At 35.3% G+C, this 20,461-nt stretch overlaps 1 protein-coding gene across 2 annotated transcripts in view; it reads right to left on the bottom strand.

The window, feature by feature from the left end:
• Positions 1-7,139: 7,139 nt before the first annotated feature.
• Positions 7,140-20,461, bottom strand: part of IMPACT (impact RWD domain protein) — a 29,355-nt gene continuing 16,033 nt past the window's right edge. The window contains exons 6-11 of one of the 2 annotated variants that reach the window (XM_072829084.1): positions 19,902-20,024; positions 17,270-17,367; positions 14,821-14,894; positions 12,265-12,355; positions 10,698-10,832; positions 7,140-9,774 (exon numbers count right to left, since the gene is read on the bottom strand). In XM_072829084.1, coding sequence (XP_072685185.1) covers positions 9,706-9,774; positions 10,698-10,832; positions 12,265-12,355; positions 14,821-14,894; positions 17,270-17,367; positions 19,902-20,024 — 590 coding nt within the window. In that variant the 3' untranslated portion in view covers positions 7,140-9,705. The remainder of the gene's footprint in view (positions 9,775-10,697; positions 10,833-12,264; positions 12,356-14,820; positions 14,895-17,269; positions 17,368-19,901; positions 20,025-20,461) is intronic. The other variant, XM_072829085.1, reaches the window with a different exon arrangement.

The raw sequence follows: 20,461 nt of genomic DNA, 5'->3' as shown, positions 1-20,461 counted from the left end.
TAAGTAGAATCATAGAGTACTTGTTCTTTATCTCACTGGCTTATCTCACCTAGCATAATATCTTCAAGGTCGATCCATTTTGTAGTAGGTGTCAGAACTGCCTTCCTTTCTAAGGATAAATAATATACCATTGAATAATATATGTAACACATTTTGTGTACCTATTTAACTGTTGATGGACACTTGAGTTGCTTCTACCTTTTGGCTTTTGTGAATAATGCTGCTATAAACATAGATGTACGAATATCTCAAGATCCTGCTTTCAATTCCTTGCAGTATATACCCAGAATTGGAATTGCTGTTATCACATGGTAACTCTATGTTTAACTTTTTGAGGAATCACCATACTGTCTTCCCTAGTGGCTATACCATTTTACATTCCTACCAGCAGTGCACAGGAGTTCCAATATCTCCACACTCTTGCCAACACTTGTTACTTTGGGGTTTTTTTCATAGTAGTCATCTTAATGGGTGTTAATGATTTCTCATTATGGTTTTAATTTGCATTTCCCTAAAGATTAATGATATTGGGATCTGTTCATGTGCCATTTGATTTCTCATTATGGTTTTAATTTGCATTTCCCTAAAGATTAATGATATTGGGATCTGTTCATGTGCCATTTGTATATAGTCTATGGATAAATATCTATTCAAGTACTTTGACCAATTTTAAATTGTTTTTTGGGGGTTTTTTGTTTGTTTTTTTTGTTTTGTTTTGTTTTGTTTTTGGTTGTTGAATTTTAGGAGTTCTCTATATTCTGGATATCAGTTCCTTCACCAGATATATGATTTGCAAATATTTTCTCACATTCCATAAGTTGTTTGATGCACAGAAATTTTTTACTTTAAAGGAGTCTGATATATCTATTTTTACTTTCCTTGCCTGTGCTTTTGGTGTCAGATCCATTGATTCTTATTAGTTTTTAAGCATTTTTATCACTAGAATCAGACATAGATAAAAGAAAAAATTGAAAAAGAAATAGTGAGCTTAAAAGAAGAAAAAGTTTCCCCAAAGAGTCAACACTGATGCCAACTTTATACTACTTAGTTTTCTAATTTTTTTAAGCCTATAGGCATTTTTCTTTTATATATTCTACAGTCTTCTGACAAATTGTTCAATCCTGTCTACATCCCTCTTTTGACAATATCTCTTTCAATTTTAATTCCAAATTACCCCTTTACTTCAGGCTCTACTCCTGTACTTGACCCTCTGGTGGTATCTCTTCTTGAAAAGAGAAAAATGTTTTTGAGACTTCCGATCCACACCCTTCTATACTTCCCACTAGCTAAGAACCACAGCTGTACACAAGCCAACTTTCTTCCTTCTTCTATTTCACTGCTGGTTTCCTGACTGACTTTCCTTCTGGGCTCCAGAGCATCTCCAGGTTGACTTGAGATCATCTCATAATGCTTATTTGCTCACTTCCCTTTTTTTTTTTTTTTTTTTCCTAGGAAGTTTCTATGGGTTCTTTTCTCAGGAAATCCAATTTCTCTGATGTCTGGCTTCTCTTTTGTCCAATCTAATGCATCTAGGCCAGCCAAAAAAAAAACATCACATCCAGGCTGGGACCTGAAGTGCATCATGTAATGAATGAGATAGATGGAAGAGCAACAGCAATGCAGGGGTCGAAGGCGTCTAAGTGGCAATAAAATGGCTTCTCAATTAGTAAACCACGTTAGATGCAAATGGCACCATTGTCTATCCAATAGCCCAGCCCAGTGCTTGAATGTCAATCTTAACTCTTCTCTTTCCCTCAGCCTTTATATCCAGTCACCAAGTTCTCTCAGTTTCGCCTCCTAAATATATCTTAAATCCATCCACGTCCACTCTTCCCTACCATCAATAGCTCCATTCAGGTCACCATCATCTCTCACTTGGCTTTTCTTTTGACATCCTTTTGTATTGTAAGGGAGAAAAAATGACTTTCCCTCTACTCTTCTGAGTTCATAGTTTAGACTCCCTGTAATAAAAAACAGATTAACAAAAGAAAAACAAGCAGAAGTTTATTAACGTGTATGCCTCGTGTATGTGGGAGATACCTGGGAAAAATAAGTAAAATTCCTGAGATGGTCCAAGCCACTACTTTAAATACCATCTCCAGCTAAAGACAAAAGAAAGATGTTGCAGGGGCAGGGCGGGGGGAGGGGGGTGCTGGTGGTGGAGAGGAGGTAATTTACGGGAAGATGAGAGGAGGAAATGATTGGTAAGCAAAGGTTGTCCTGCCTTGCAGATAAGACTCTCAGGTGAAAAAGTTGTACCTGGTAATAGCTCTTTTCCTGGTACAGGCCCCCTTTCTAATGTAAATTTCCCTATAAATGTAGGTTTCCATTACAAAAATGTAACTTTTACTCAGTTTTCAGAATTTTTGTGTCTGCAGTTTCTTGAAACAATCACTCAAAATAATCCTTATGCGGAAGAGGCAGATTTTAGGGTGGCATATTCAGCATCACTATTTTATTGATTTCAGACCAATTTGACTTCATTTCTTTTACAATTTGATTTCATTTCTTTTACATGTTGACCTTCATCTTCTCCCACTATCTGAAACTTTAGACTGGTAACATTTCACACATGATCTCATTTCATCCAACCCTCCAAAAGCACTGTGAGGAAGGATTATTAGCCCCATTTTACAGATGAGAAAAATAAAGCTCAAAGAAGTTGAGTTGAGAAAATGGCTTCCATGTCCAGGGCATGGATTCAAAATTTAAATCTAACCCTGACTTGCAAATCTAATGCTCCTTAATTACAAACACAGAGCTGTGATTTATGTCTTGCCTGTCAGAGGACAATAATACAATTTGGTAGCAAGTTTGATGTTCTTTATTTAAGGGAAAAACAATCTATAGATTAGGGGATTACAGTTCCTCACAAGCAAGTAGAGCATTCTTCCCAAGGGATTTTGGGCAAGAGGGAGTTTTATAGAACAATAGGAGAGGTGAGCATAAACAGGGCATAATTGGCTAGGCAGTCCGAGATTCCTTATACAACTAGCAGGTCCTACTTTTAAGGATAGTGTAAGCTAGCTAAAACTGAGTTGGATGATTGTGATTGATATAAATTGGATTTCCATGAGATACAATTCCTGTAAGAGAAGATGGAGCTGTTTAGATTTATGACATGTGTTGGGCTACTGGGGCAGCCCCCATTTTTTGAGTCCTAATAAATGAATTAACTTTGTCGTACCCCTAAACAGTATATAACTCAAAACCAGGGCTAATGGAAAAACAAAAAATAAAACAAAACAGAAAACTCTTCCCTAGGTTCAGAAACTAAAATCCATCTATAAGTGTTACAAGTTTTGATTTGCCTTCCTTTCTTTTCCTACACCAGGGGGTTGGCAAACAATGGCTCACAGACCATAGTTTGGCCCCTGAGCTAAGAATTTCTTTTTCAAGATTTTATTTATTTATTCATGAAAGACACAGAGAAAGAGGCAGAGGGAGAAGCAAGCTCTCCATGTAGGGAGCCCAACGTGGGACTCAATCCCGGATCACACTGTGGGCCGAAGGCAGCGCTAAACCACTGAGCCACCGGGGCTGCCCCTAAGAATGGTTTTTAAATGTTGTGATACTGTGATTTATAATTAGAAATATTTATTTGGTCTTTACCCCTAATTATGGCCTAGAAGTCCTAGACCCCTAGGAATTTCCTAAGTGATAAGAGTATCTTTGTTATAACATCTGGTCTTTTGTCCTTGGTTCTTAAAATAGCTCCAGACCCAAAATGGTAAGAAGCCCCTTTCAACCACACCTGAGTTTAAGCAATGATGTGACTTTTGGAAAGTCCCACGGAGTGGGTGTGGAGGTGGGGTACGCTGGTTTCCAGGGAAACCAAATGTCTGATTAAAATGTGTCATTTTTAGTTCTACTGTCAACCTCTGGGGAGAGGAGTGGGCTGGCTGGAGGTTGAATCGATTGCCAGTGGCCAATGATTTAATTAATCGTGCCTATGAAACGAAGCCTCCATAAAAGCCCAAAAACACAGCTGGGAGAGCTTCCAGGTCGGTAAACATGGACATACAAGGAGGGTGAATGCTTCACAGAAAGCATGGAAGTTCTGTGCCCCTTTCTCCTTACTTTGCCCTATGCATCTCTTCCATCAGGATGTCTCTGAGTTATATATTTAATAAACCCATAATTGAGTAAGTAGAATGTTTCCCTGAATTTTGTGAGCCACTCTAGCAAATTAATCCAACCAGAAGAGGGGATCTTGAGAATCTCCAAGTTATACCAGGTTGACTAGAAGCACAGGTAACAACATGGACCCAGCATATGAAGTTGGGGCGAGGTCAGTCTAATGAGATGAAACTTTAACCTGTGGGATCTGATGCTATTTCTAGTTAGAGAGTGTTAGAACTGAGTTGTAGGACACCCAAACTAGTGTTGCTGGGTTACTCGATGTGTGGAAAACCTACACATCTAGTGTTAGAAGTGAAATATTCTATGCATTGTTTTGAAAGTAGAGGAGACACACAGGAAAAGTGTTTTCCTTTATACATGTTTACACATTGAAAAAAATCAAGAGCAAAACATTTCATGTCACATGAATATTATATGAAACTCAAATTTAAATATTCAGTTTTATTAGAATACACCCAGGCCATTATTAGTGTGCATATTGTCTCTGACAGCTTTCACATTATGGTGAAATAGAACAGTTATACAGATGTGGCTCACAAAGCATAACAGTATTTGGCTATCTACTGAAAAAGTTTGTCAGCCTTTGGTCTGTACTCCTTGGCTAGACTGAACATTTCCTATTGCATCTCCCTAACTGTACCAGTCTATGGCTTGATTAAGCCTTTTATAAACTTTTGAAAACTGGATGCAGAGAAATTATATAACTTGTTCAAACTTGCAAGGCTAGCAAAACGTAGACAGGATTCAAACATGACAGGCTCTAGAGAGCCATCTCAAAGGTGCTATACTACATTGCTTCTCTAAGGGAACGTAAGAACTTCCTAACTACTCTTAAAATCCTCAGCAACAGCCTATCTTAAGTAAGATGACAGCTATCTCCTAAACAGTGAGGAAAGAGAATACTTATCTAATGGCTTTCTTAGATGCTTATTACATACTAAGTACTGTGAAAAGCATCTCATTTAATCCCCATACTATCCCAGACAGGGAGGAATCATAATCCACATTTTTACAAATTAGGAAACTAAGAGCAAAAAAATATTAAGTTTCCTGATAAATTCACAGAGAATATACCAGTGGGGGCAGTGATGGAATACTGAAATTTACAGACTAGGTGCTCAGATATGCAAAACTATAAACTTATTTCTCTGTATTTGAACCAAGTTGATAACAAGCCCCAATATTTCCATTCCTGGAAGGGAAGGAAATGTGTCATTATAAGATTTCTCAGTCACTTCAAATATAAAATGTAGTAACCAAAGGTGTTCAATTTCATTAGTCTTCAGGGGAATGCAGATTAAGACCACAAAGAGAAACCACTACACACCACACAGCATAACTGGATTGAAAGTCAGGTAATACCAAATGTTGATCTGCAGCAACTAGAATTTTGTTCACTATGGGTAGGAGTGTAAATTGGTTTAACTGCTTTTTGGAAAACTGTTTGGCAGTGTGAGCAAAGTGTGCTGGAGCTCACAAAAAAGTGATTGTTAGGTTTTCACAAAGTTTGCCAGCTAACCAGGTGGTTTATTTTACACTGGTAGCTTGGAATTGGATAGAGCAGATGTATTCACGCCACTGGAACTAGCACATGTTATTAATGAACAATCAGTTCAGAGTCAGTTGTTAAAAATGTACCAGCACACCTTGGGGCAGTGTACTCTAAAGCTCCACATATACATATGTCCTGACTCGGCAAAGCTGTATGTATATATGCTAGGTATGTATGCTTTAGAAATGTGTACATATGTTGACTAAAAACCATGTATAAGAATATTTATAACAGCACTGATTATAACATCCTCAGACTGGAAACTCAAATATCCATAAATAGAACTGATAAATTGCCATGTTCATTCAATGGAATATTATGCAGTGCGAAGAATAAAAGAACTGCTACATACAGCAATCCAGATGAATCTCACAAAATATTGGAACAAAAGGAGTCCAAGCAAGGACAGTGTGTTTCCACTTATGTATAAGTCAAAACAGACCCAATTAATCTCTGGTGTCAGAAGTCAGGGAGGTGGTTACTTGGCAGAGGGAGAGAGCAGCTAATGTAGGGTAAGACACAAAGGAAGTCTGTGGTGCTGGTGGTGTCCTTTTTTCCAACTTAAGTCCCGGTTATCTGTGTATTTTGTGAAAGTTCATCAGTAAGAAGTTCAATTTAAAAAAATCAGTCATTTCTATAATCAGATATCCATATGCAGAAAAAGAACTGCAAATTAAAGCTTATATCTTATACAAAAGTTAACTAAAAATGCATAACATATCTAAACAAAAAAACTCTAAAACTTTAAAAAGGGAACAGAAGTAAATCTTTATGACCTGGGGGAAGGCAGTCTTTAGACATAATACCAAAAACATGATAACAAGAAAAAGGTGAATTATATCTCATCAAAATTAAACACTTTTACTCTGTGAAAAACACTGTCAAGATACTGAAAAGACGAGAGACAGAAAAAAGAGATGAAAAGACAAGTAACAAAATATTATTTGCAAAAGATTATTTACAAATTACATACCTGACAAAGAACTTGCATGCAGAATGTATTTCTTGGTTTTGATAAATATACTATAGTTATGTAGGATGTTATAAGCAGGAAAAGCAGAGTATTTTTATAATTTCTAGTGAATCTATAATTATTTCAAAAAAAAAAGATATTGGTAGTTTTTTCTGATGAATCCCTACTTTCCCACATCTTTTGTATCCTAAATATCTTCTAACACAATGCTAACAGAGGTATAACCTTTTCTAGAGATCAATTTGCCTAAACCAATCAAGCTATTAGAATGTATAAATGTTTGACCAGGATCCATTTCTAGGGATTTTTCCTAAGAAAATAATCAGAGATAAATACCAAAAAATCTGCACAAAATGAGTTTTTTATGGTTTAGCAAAAAATTTGAAAAGCCTTAAAAACTGGAAACACGTGGGGACTAGCTAGTATATTATGATATACCCAAAAGATAGAATACTATATAGCCACAAGAAATTAAGCCATAGAAGAATATTTATTGACATGGGAAAATGTTAACAATATACTTCTATATGAAATATGCAGGATACAAAACAGTATATACAGTTTAATACCATTTTATGGAAAGAAAAATAGCCATATATACAAAATCATGCATAGGAAAAAAATAGAAGGATGTACATAGCAAATGTTAATAATGGTTATCTCTAGATAGTAGAATTAGAAGTGATTATACAATTTTCCCAGTAAATTTCACCTGTCCTCCAAACAGTATCGTTTCATGTATTCTTTCTTGGGTATGATTAGCTTGATACAATTCTTTTCTTTCAAATAGTCTGTTTCATGATATATACCTCCAAATCATACTGCTTTTCCCACTTAAAAAGTAGATGCTACTTGCTCTTACATACTGGCATATGAAGAATATTTTTAACTAATACAATATACTATAAAATATGCCACAGCATAGATCTGGCTATAGAAAATTATTGTTTGGAGAATCTGAAAGCCCTCTAATAGAGAGAAATTTTAAATAGAGAAAAAGATGCTTTCATTAGTTGGGGTCCATAATGGTTGAGTGTAAACAACTCAGATTCCAGAATTGGATACTCTGGGATCTTTCCCTACTAGCGAACTGATTCTGGGCAAAGGAGATTAGGTTTTCTTCAGTCAGGAAAATGTGGCTAATCATTTTGTAGAAAAAAGCGAAAATAAGATTTTTTTAAATAAGGGAAAATGAGATCACGGTTATAAATGTTTTTTATAAAGACCTAAATAACTATGAGATGAAACAGCAAGAAAGAAATTCAAATTTGGTGTTGTAGAAAAATTAACTCAATTTTCCTGCAGCACCAAATACTTCCTGTTTTATATCTTCTTTTACAAAGTTAGACATGCCAAAATTGTGAAATTACTTTAATGTTAATTGATGGTCTTCAATTTCTCATTTAACAGGTAATACCATAGGACATACTTAACTTTTCATGGAATCTGAGGTAAGTGTTTTTTATTTATATATATATATCTAAGTATTTATGTGTGTAAATACATACACTTCACATATCCTCTGAGGACTCCTGATCATTGGCAACATTAGACATATTTACAACAAATAGGACTTGGATTTTATTTCTCAGAATCCATTCTAGTGTAAAGCCATTTACTAGGTTTTTATTAAAAACACCAAATAAGGATGTTGGGTCTTTTAAAGGCAAGACATCAAGGGAACAGAAAAGAGTATCTGTGTCCACTCTTCTGTGATGCTCTCCATGATGCAAGCACCATTCCAAGTTGCCTCTGAACTTCTGTTCCCTCCTTTTGGAAGAGAATCTTAGGCAAATCTGCAAATAATTAATAACTTTCAATAACAGTTTGCAATCATGTCTAAAGGGGAACAGTTTATAACTTACTGTTGTATTTCAAAGATAAGTGTATAATCTAGATGCCTAGAAGTAAGGGCATATATTACAGATGAAAGAAGGAACATAAAACACTGATGTAAAGGAAGATCTGGTAAGAATAGAAAAAAAGAGGGACTTTGTTTTTCCAACCAAAACATTTGTTCCTTTTCTCCACAAAGTCACGGAGTTGAGAAAGATAGCTGGAATGCAGATGAGATACTGCATCACACTTACATAACTATCTGATGATGTGCTCTGGCCCCATACCAGTGGGGTTTTCCCACCTCTATCCCCTTCCATAAACACTTGTGAACTGCAGCAGAGCTTCTAGTGTCGTCCTAATTCTTCAATGAATATCACAAGAAAGGGATTTCCAGGATGTTAAAAAAAAAACAAAAACAAAAACAAAACCAACCAAAAACAAAATATTACACTAACATATTTCACAGGTAGGAGAAGACTACTGACACTCCATATCTACTGCTTTACAAGAATTAAACAAAAAAGTAGAGGCTAGAAAATCACATTTTGAAATTTCACAATCACCAATTTGCAACAGAAACTGGAGCATAACACTTATGCTAACAAATATGGCAGATAAATTATTACTTCAGCATGTAACTGCAGATGGATACTCCTTGATTTTTGCTTAATCATTACTCAATAATGAACACTATAAAATGAAAGGTGACTTACTGTGAACCAAAATCACAAGAAGAAACTCTCCAAGATCAATCTGCAATGAGTTCCTATTCCAATAAGCCATAAAGAGCAGTAAAAGGCAATATTCATTTAACATAATAAGAATCCCAATGACAAGGTATCAGGTATTTATACTTCTCTCAAGACCTTTCTTCCCCACCTAACAAAGGCACTTGACACGTACTGAAATGGACAGTTAATTCAGGTACTGCCCTGGGCAACTGTTACCATCCCCATATTAGATGAAGTGGCAATTAAGTTCAAATTAATTCTTCTGAATCAGCCTGAAATACATATGAATGTATCAGAAGTTCTCTATTTTTGGCAGATGATATAACCAAAGAAGAAAATATAATGCTGGTGTCCACAATGGTTGGCTGACTTGAACAGTCCAGGATCTTCTCTGAACAATATTCCTTGATGACTGTGGAATTTGTGAACAATGATAGGGAATTTAACCTGGCATACAATTTTAGGTATTAATGTTCACTCCTCTTCTTGTCTTTTCTTACTTTTTTGTTCTTTCCCAAAGCCTTAGATGATTCCTCCTAAAAAAGATATAAATCAATGTAGTGTCTCTGCATTTATGTGAAGATACTGGCTTAGGAACCTTTAGTCTAACCATATAATATGTATAAGAATGAAAGCATAATTACCTCTATATGTATCATCTTTCTGTTTTACATGGCACTTTCATTTACAGTCTATTTTAACATTTCCAAAATAATCAACATAATTTATCTAATAGACTTATGCTTGAATAATTTCGGTATTATTTAATCTATTCCCACTTTCTAAAGGAAGGTAGCAAACTTTAAATAAAATAAACATGCTTATAAAATATGAAACAAAAAAGAATTCAAAGTATAAAGGCAGGCACCCTAATGCCAGGGGAGAGGGAAGGTGTCTGACACTAACAGAGAATGTTAGAATTTTATACACATTTAAAAAATATCTAGTTGACTGTGGCATGAGCTACACAACCTTTCCTGGCCTCAATTTTAGGGAGTAAAAATTAACTGGTCTTTAAGGTTTTTATAAAACTCTGTATGAATCTATGAAATTAAGGCTCAAAGAGATGAAGTGATCTGCCCAAGGTCACATAACTAACTGGCCAGTCAGATTGTTGTGATTAGAAACTAAGTCTACAATTTCGAGTTCAAAGATTTTTCTAATGTACCACAAACATTTTTAAGATTTTATTCATTTATTAGAGAGAGAGAAAGAACACAAGCATTGGGAAGGGGCAGAGGGAGAGGGAGAAGCAAGCTTCCTGCTGAGCAGGGAGCCCAACGTGGGGCTTGGTCCCAGGATTCTGGGATCATGACCTGAGCCAAAGGCAGATGCTTAACAGACTAAGCCACTCAGGCACCCCTCAAACATTCTGACTCATTCCTGGGTTTTCTTTTTCTTTTTTTTTCCTCATAGGCAGCAGTGAGAATATCTCTATATAATCTCAGTAAGGACTCACCGGTGAATTTGTGTAGTTCCTCTCCACTAGTATATTTCTGGCACAGTTGTTGATATGTTTAAAGCGATCTGGTCCTAGTAGGATTCCTCCATACCAGCGTGATACTACCACCATGACATTTCTCACATTCAAAATCTGTTATTTTCAGAAGCACAATTAGATACACACAGACATGTATAACTTCAAGTTTTAAAGAATGAAATAACTCATATACAAAACTGCACATGACATTTCTCTGTGACTTTAATGGCAGAACCACATGAGTGAGCAGAATGAAACTTCTAACATTCCAGTGATAAAATGTTAGAATGAGAAGTGAATTTAGAAATTAAACACTGCTTCACAGTGTCTTTGAATCCCACATTTTGTAGCAACCAGATAGAGTAAAGGGGAGATCATGCAAGTAGGGTTCTAATTCTTCATTAATTCAACCCAAATAGCTCAGTTTAAGCAACCTTTTGCCCCTAGGCCAAACAACAACTAAAACCTATTTCTGAACAAACCACTGGAAAGAACTGGGGCAGCATGAGTAATTGCTGGTGCCTATCAGCAAGGTCTTCCTCAGTCTGATATCTGTCAAATGCTGCTTTAACATGAAGCCCACCACTCTAAGAGCTTGACCACACAGAGTTCCTTCCTATCAAGGGAACGGCCTGGTTAGAAAACAAACCTCCACATACAGTAACAGAAGAAACTATAACAGCTATCTTAGGAAAAAAAAAATCCATTCTTAAAATTAATGGACAATCAATCACCACCATACAGATGAAGAAAATCCAGCAGCATGAAAGAGAAAGGACAAGGTAAACAAACTAAAATGAACCAGGAAAAATTTAAGGGAGAGAACATCTAATTAGCATACTCTGAGAAATTTTAGAAGATATTACATCCATAAAGTCAAAACAGTATATTATAAAAAAGGAAAAATAGAGACAAACTCTTTTTTTCTTTTTTTTTTTAAGTTTATTTATTTAAGTAATCTCTACATCCAACATGGGGCTTGAACCCATGACCCTAACATCAAGACTTGCAGGCTTTTCTGACTGAGCCAGCCAAGTGCCCAAGAGGAAAGAATTCTTAAAACTTAAATACATGATTGCTAAAAAAATGTTTTTAATTCAATGGAAACCTTGGAAGACAAGCAAGAAAATGTCTCAGAACATAAGGTGATGAGATGGACAACTTAATTTTAAAAAGCAACAATTGGGTCTGTCCAGATGGTCCAATAACACCCAACTAACAGGAGGTGCACAGACACAGAACAGAGGAAACAGAGAGGACCTTGTCAAAAAACAAAAAGGAGATGCTTTTCCAGAGCTGAAGATAATCTATCATCTATGACTGACAGAGCTTCAAAGCACAGTGCTTGTTATTAACCCTGTGCTTTCTGCCCCATATCGTGGTTAAGTCTTTCTCAATCAGTGTTTAAAAATTAACTACTAATTAACACAAATCTATTTCATGTTATATAGCCTAACTGATTTACTTATTCTTATATGGTGCTCTGTTTCACTGAAAAATTTTATGGCTCAGAAAACAGGACTAACAGGGTTTAACTTATACTTACCTCCATGAGATGGAGAAGACGCCCACCAGCTGCTGTCTCCCCATCATCCTCACAGTCCTGTAAGAAGGTCTGTTTATCCTCACAATATATTCTAGAAATACATAGAACAGTGTTACACTTTAAAAGCCAAAAAATAAATAAATAAAAATAAAAGCCGAAAATATTGCACTAAGAGTTACACCTTCATGCTTATTGCAATCAATTTACGTCCAAAATCAGCATATTTCTTAAAAAAAAATTTCTTCTTGAACTATATACATTAGACATATTTCCACTGATGATTCATTATCCGGTATGATTCATTGTCTGTATTTGGGAAAGGCAGGAATCAAGGATGCCTCCTTTAAATCAGAAATGCTACTATTATATATCTGACACTTCATTTAACTTTGAAAAGCTATAAGGTTATAGACGGTAGTCACTGAGAAACATTGCTTGAGAATTTACTGTATAGAGAAACCTTATACCTAGTAGGCACCTTGAAATGATATACAAGAAATAAGTGGCTTACTCCTTTCTTCAAAGAACCTTAGAGCTAGTAAAAGAGACAAAAAGTACATTAAAAAAATGGAGGTGATAAAAGCAACATAAATGAACATTTTATACTTTCCTCATATCTTATTCTAGCCATCAAACCTTTCTCTATTCTCCCTATTCTAAGAATTATAAGATTTATTTTCTCTATAACTTTTCCCCTGGTTGGTTGGTTGTATCAGAAATAAATCATGGTATTTTTACCTATTCAAATTATCTAGAAAAGTTAGCATTTGGAATAATAACATAGGGCTACACTGTAGCAGAATAAGCATGGTAATTAAGTGTGTAATATAAAAAGAAAACAGTGCCAGTTAAAGTACGTCATCTAGATTTCTTAGGCTCCTACAAATGACACCATGTAGGATGAGGCACACGCATGAAAAATATCTTTCCAGCTGTGGCTCTCAAGCCAGGTTCTACCATATCTACAAGCCTAAGTCAATTATAGCAATCACATTAATGTATTTATTATATATTCATATTTATCACAGCAATCATATTCATTGACTCATTCATCCTTCAATCCAACTTTCCATTCATTCACTCAATAAATATTTACTGCTTCAACTGCTATGATGAGGCTCTGTTATTATTTAGAGTTGACCTCATTCCAAGAAAACAAAGTACTATTAAGCAACATTTTATATGGCAAATTTAAGGCAAAAAGGAGTCAGCAGTTGGTTTATATTAGGACTATAATTCTATGGAACCAATGAAGAAAGTCTGAGTCATAAATCAGTACTGTTAGGTTTTTAAAAAGTGAAACATCATGGACATTTTCACTTTTTCTGGGTAGACAATGATGCAGTATCCCACAGCTGTGTGTGCCAGCAGGCTGAAGAGTGCTCCATAACTCCAGAGCAGGAACACAGCCCCAGAAGCAGGAAGCAACCTTAAAAGGATCCTAAGCATTCAAATACACAACACAAAGTCCACGCAACAAATAAAAGTCCTTTATTTTACTTCCAGTGAGGTCCTTCAAGCCTCCACTTTGTGCCTGTTTAGTCTTAAGTGACACACAATTCTGACAAACTCAGCTCTTTCATTCCCAAGTGTCAACTATAAAGGAGTGAAGTGGAGGGGCTACATAACTACATGTAGTTATGCTGAAATTTGTGAGAGGTGACAACTGATCACCTATTAATAAGCAATACTATAAAAATACTCATGGGTACTTAAAAATCCAAAAATCTGGGGCCTGAAATAGAATATCTGGCATATTATCTAACTTTACAATAACTTAAGATCAACATCATAGCCATCAATTGTTGAAGATACAGCTGCACAACCAAAGATTTGTATAAAACCTTAGTATTCAAAACTAAAAGGCATATAGTAAAAGCAGCACACTTAATTCATGGCTAATGGGAGCATAAATTGGTTTAAAAGAAAAACTCTAGAAAAAATTTGGCAGTATGTATCCAGAGCTTCAAAAACGTTCAAACTTCTTGGTAATTCTATTTCTAGGAATCTATTCTTTCTTCTTTTTAAATTACACCCTCATTTCATTTCAAAAAAGAATGTGAAGTAACCAGAACCTATTCTGAGTTAGTAATCTAAACTGAATACAAAAGGTGTTCATAGAATGATTTTTACACTACAGTGAAAAATATGAAAAACTGACCAAAAAGTAAATGGTTAAATAAATGGTAGAGAGCCTCAAGGAAACATTACACAACCATTACACTACTATTTATAAAGCAATTTTAACAACATGGAAGAAATGGGATACTAGGGTAGCGCATTGAAAAAATAAACGCTGCATAGAAGACAGAAAAAAAATGTATCACTTTATTATGAAAATATATCAAATTATTATCAGTTACATTTAATGGCAGAAAATGGCTGATTTCCCCAGCAATTCTCTTTTATTATTTTCTGCACTTCCAAATATTCTACATATGATCATTAGTTTTATAAAGGAAAAAAGAACCCACATTATAGTTGGTCTCTAAAAATCATGCATCATTTTCCCCCATTTTTTACAAATGGAACATTCCTAAAATTGTGATCACTCACCGGTATGCATAGATGTTGTGGGTGGCACTAGCTATTTTCTTATTCTCATACAATTTGGCAAGAACCATTTTCACCTTAAAAACAGCAGTAATATAAATAAACTAATGTATACTTTGTTCTATAAATAAACGCTAGAAAAATATCTTAAAACATATTGATATAAATACTGTTATTCTGAAATAGTAATTTAAAGAATCTACTACACTCTGAAAAAGCCATTTCCAAAGTTTTCTCCTCATTTTAGGGGCAGAAACTGGTACTCTTATTTAGTATAAAAATATTAGTATAAAAATATTTGGTATAAAAATATTATACCAAATAAGAGTAAATAAGTAATAAAAGTAAAAAAAATAAGTAAGTAATGAGTAAAAAAAATATTTTTTTTTCTCTTTCAAAGCCACAGGCAAGGCTTTACTGGGGCTTATAGCTAGCTAGAGCTGAAGTGCTGATGGAGAGTGGTCAGGCTGGCCTCCAGACCTAGTGTTTTTGAGCACCAAATATGAACAAGTATTTGAGCACTAACCATGTCTAAGGTACTTATATGGGATGCCTGGGGGGCTCAGGGGTTGGGCCTCTGCCTTCGGCTCAGGGCGTGATCCTGGAGTCCTAGGATAGAGTCCCACATTGGGCTCCCTGCATGGAGCCTGCTTCTCCCTCTGCCTATGTCTCTTCTCTGCCTCTCTCTGTGTGTCTCTCATGAATAAATAAATAAAATCTTTTTTAAAAAAATAAGGTACTTATATACGAAATTTTTTTCTCCACGTTAAGAATTTTAAATGTAAATATGACCATTTTTTAAAACGAGCTCTGAAAATTTACTACATTTATGTATCCTTTGTGACAGATACAAAATAATGGTATGTTCCAAATGTAAGACCAAAACTCTCTGGGAGTCCTATAAGGTTTATAGGAGTGGTAACATAACCAGCTCCTGAAAGACCAGTAGTGATCTCTTTTGCATCAAAAGGGGAGAAAAGGGTGGCAGAAGCCATTCCATTCAGAGGAAACTTCATGTGCAAATCTATCAGATTTAGCAAATAAAACATAAAGGATGCTCAGTTAGGTAAATTTCAAAAAAATAAATCACAATATTTTTTTTATTATTAGTATGTCCCATACAATAATGTTTATTTGAAATTCCAATTTAATTAGGTATCTTGTATTTTATCTGGTAACCCTACCAGGGACATAAAAGAGAAAGGTTCTGGAAGTGACCAAGAGTTTTATATACCAACTATTTAGAGTATGAATGAGAAGACAAAAGACAATGTATCAGGAATGATAAAGCAAGGGTCCAAAAGGCCTCATATAATGAGTTTAGGGTTTTTTTGGTAGACATTGGAAATAAGCAAAGACTGGGGGCTGGGGGACGGTGACACACGGCCAGACTTTCAGAAAGGTAACTGGCAGAGGGTAAGGAAGAAATCCTGGATGTAGGGAAGACTGAGCTATAGCCATGGAGAGCAATTTGAATCAGAAACTATGCAATCTTGTGTTTATCATTTTTTAATCTTTCAGATTCTCAGATTCCTACTCAGTAAAGTACACAATGACCTGTAAGATTAATTTTAGCTCTCACAAGTTATGATCCTCTAAGTCCAAGTGACTATAATCAGAAAAAGAAAGAGGATCCAGGATGATCAGATTCAGAACAGAATGTCTAATGAGGACCTTGGCAACAAAATTATGGGCAACACCCCAGGACAAAATAGGGTTGCTGAAAGAGCCAGAAGCCTACACCAAAAGCTGTTATGTTGACCACAAGTCGATGCAGAGAATAATTTCCTCTTCTAGAGACCAGAAGAGAGTAAAAGGTCAGCCTGGTACAAAGAACTGTCTGTATCTCTGTAGGTCAGGGCTTCAAGAGAGCTTAGAGTAGAGGAGCTGCAGAGACTAAAGGGAAGAGACTAATGATTAAAACCTATGCTAAATTAACGAGACTTTTTTGTTAATTTAACTTTATAGGTTACTACAGTTTGTGACTGAAAAGTCTCCCATTTGATATCCTTGGGTAGGAGCCAGGTCACCTAAGGTCAGGAGGCATAAAGAAAAAAGAATTCAGGTCGGGAAGGTCAGCCAGTCTGTCCACTGTCCCCTTCCTGGGCATCAATGGAACCCACTTGGTTTTGCAGAATTCCCACACAATAGGACAAATAATTCTTTTTAACAAGCTATTAAGCAGCATAATTTTCTACCCAATGATATTTCTTGTGTGTAAATCCATTACGGTATTAAGCCCTAATTAGAATTTAGACACAATTTTGAAAGCAGTTGACAAATAGAAACAAAACAAATCTTCCACAATTCATAGTAATTTGGGGGTAGGAAAATAAGCAAATATTTTCATCTCACGTGAAAATTAAACACAACATAAGGATATTATTGTAAAACCATTTACTTGAATTACTTTGGTAAACCAACATCAAAGTGAGCTGGACATAATAACTACCTGTTTGGGGCAAACTACTGGAGCCAAGTGCGCCTGAAAAGTACTTCTTCGGTCTGTAATAGGAATGCCATGATCAATCGGAGGTAATTCTTCTATTTCTATAAATTTAAAGAATTATATTACTTTTATCTTTAAAATTCATACATTTGAACACTGAAAAATTGACGATGGTGTGGGTGGAGGGTGGGAAAGAGACATCAATTATATGACAAATCAACCCAAACAGCCATTAGTAGTTGTCTATTAAAATTAAATTATAATTTTAAGCAAAAAGTTTCCAAACAGACTGTAAATAAGATTAAACTACTTGATTTAGAAAGGATTTTCACCTGCCAAGGTCACCCAGTAGTAGGTTGGGACTGAAACCCTGAGCTGTTACAGTAGTATAAACTGTACAATAACTAAATTTGAAGAGTATAAAAGATCCTGAGACCAAAAAGATTGTCAGCTGCTAATATACCACAATTTATTTATCCATTCTGTTGATGGACTTCTAGGGTGGGAAACCTAAGACTTTATTTTGTATAGCTGAAAGGTAGTATCTTCTTCTAAATAAAACTGTTCCTACTTCATAGGATTGAATATACTAATGATATACCAAATTGGTATTCCAAGGAGTATCATGATTTCGAGTTACTTTGCCTCTTAAACAAGTTTAAGACACTAATTTACTCTTCTCTCTGTTGAGAAACTTAGCAAACATCTGGCTGCTACATCTGCTCCATTTAGGATCTAAAGTTATTCAGAATAAAGAATTAAAATTGTTTCCTACTTCTATTCACCGATCTGTTGAATCTTACCAAGTCAGCTTGCCTTACAATTAATGAACTATTTCAACTAACAGATATAAAAATATTTCTGGACAGCTTTAAACAAATTGTCAAAACTTACTTCACTGGTTTATGGCAGGATTAGGACAAGAAACCAGGATTATGCAGGACTTTTGCCTTTCTCCTAAGAGTTTCCTCTTCTTGAATGAACTGACCACTGTACTAGGGCAGTACTGAGGTCAATAGGAATCAGATACTATTGATTGTGACTATGATATTCACTCTTTTTCTTTTAATAGTGGATCCTGTTTCCCAAAAGAAATCACATGCCAAATCCACAAATATATAAAGGAATAAAATGTGAGACTGAAGCAGAGGTGGGGGTCCTGGGTCTTCTTGCTCACTCTTTCTCTTCCTATGTATCCCCTTGTACTAGTCCTGAAATATTATGCAAGAACTTTAAAACTTCATAGTACTGCTTAAAGACTACAGTGTCAGGGGGCCTGGGTAGCTTAGCCAGTTAAGTGTCTGATGGGCTCAGGTCATGACCTCACGGTTCTGAGATAAACTCCCGCATCCCTCTCCTCTGCCCTTCCCCCTGCTCACATGCGCATGCTCTCTCTTAAATAAATTAATTAAATTAAAATTCTTAAAAAATAAATGATAGATAGATAGACAGACAGACAGACAGATAGGGTGCTTGGGTGGCTCAGTCTGTTAATTATCTGCCTTCAGCTCAGGTCACCATCTCAGGGTACTGGGATCGAGCCCTGCATTGAGCTCCCTGCTCCATGGGGAGTCTGTTTCTTCCCCTACCCCTACCCCTGTTCATGTACTCTCTCTCTCAAATAAATAAGTAACATCTTTAAAAAAATAAAAAATGAATTAATTAAAATAAAAAGCTATTATATAATACATAGGAAACTCTTTACCTTCAAAAAGAATGAATGTTCTTTCTGGTATATCATGGTTTTGTAAAAGACTTGAGAAAATGGACACTACTATTCAAAATTTTAAGATACTAAAATGGAAGATACTTTCTGATCGCAACATAGAGCTGATTTATCACATCAATCTATTCACAAGCTGAGAACTACTAGATTATAGAACACATTTGCTTAAGCAAAAATTGAAATCTTTTTTTAAATATAGTTAATTTAATTTAACTTAATCTAAAGGCAGGTGCTTGGGACACCTGGGTGGCTCAGTGGTTGAGCATCTGTCTTTGGCCCAGAGCATGATCCTGGGGTCCGGGAGCCTACTTCTCCCTCTGCCTATGTCTCTGCCTCTCTCTGTGTCTCTCATGAATAAATAAATAAAATATAAATAAATAAATAAAGGCAGATGGTTAACCAACTGAGCCACACAGGTGCCCCAGCAAAAACTAAAATCTTAAAGGCATTTTACTAGGTTTAATTCAGTGGTTGTATTTTCAATCATTATATTTATATTTATATTTGTGAGCACGGACAAAAATTTAACTCTGAGATATCAAGAGACAGCTGAGGATTTCAAAATACAAATATAAAATATAAAAACAGGATGTGAATTGAAAACATTAACACATATATTCTTAGTTTCAGTTTCTCCCATCATTAATTCAAAACTCTAAAAAGTCATCCAAAAAGAAAAAAAAGGTGAGGCGTGAAGAAATTGCTATTTTTTCCTCACTGTTCTGACAGACCAAACATGGCCAAACACCAAAATGGCCAGCAGGCATGAAAAAAATAACTCAATTCTCTGCAAACTAATAACTATTTCTTAACATGTGAGAGTTTACTACATTTCTATATCATTTCAAAATTAATACATAATACTGCTATCTCACTATCTTCAAAAGAGATTAATTAGTAACATTATACCTGTTCGATTTTCAGTGATACCAAAATCCAATGCTTTCGCAGGAATTTCTGGTTGACACGCTAAAATAAGATCATCTTCACAGTCTACATCTTCCTCTTCAGTTTTCTTCTTTACATTGGGGCCTATTTGTATATGAGATATTATCAGTGAACTCTGAGGAGAATAAGGAATTCCACTTAAAAACTTGTTGGTCTTGGTCTCTAAACACCATTCTTCAATAGAAGGAACCAGGACTTTTATGAGAAGTAGTTGATTCCAAGGTTGGAGCAAGGAAAAGAAAAGATGAGCCTGGAACTCCTTATGATTCCAGAGAGTAAAGAAATGTTTCAAAAAAAAAAAAAAAAAAAAGGAGAGGTGAGCTTATAAAAAAAAAAAAACAAAACACAGGAGTTACCTGAAAGAGCTCCTAAAGGCAAAACCTAGAATAATTTTGAGCAACAAAATAATGATAGTATGGAATTTTACTCCATGGAATAAAATAATATACATGAGTTCATACTGATATAAATAAATAAGCAAAAAATAAAGAAGAGACAACTCTTCCTCACAAAAGAATTCC

Source organism: Canis lupus, chromosome 6 (assembly GCF_048164855.1).
Source record: "Canis lupus baileyi chromosome 6, mCanLup2.hap1, whole genome shotgun sequence".
Lineage (NCBI taxonomy): Eukaryota > Metazoa > Chordata > Mammalia > Carnivora > Canidae > Canis > Canis lupus.
The sequence above is the reverse complement of the archived record's forward strand: the minus strand, read 5'-3'. Positions and strand labels throughout refer to the sequence as shown.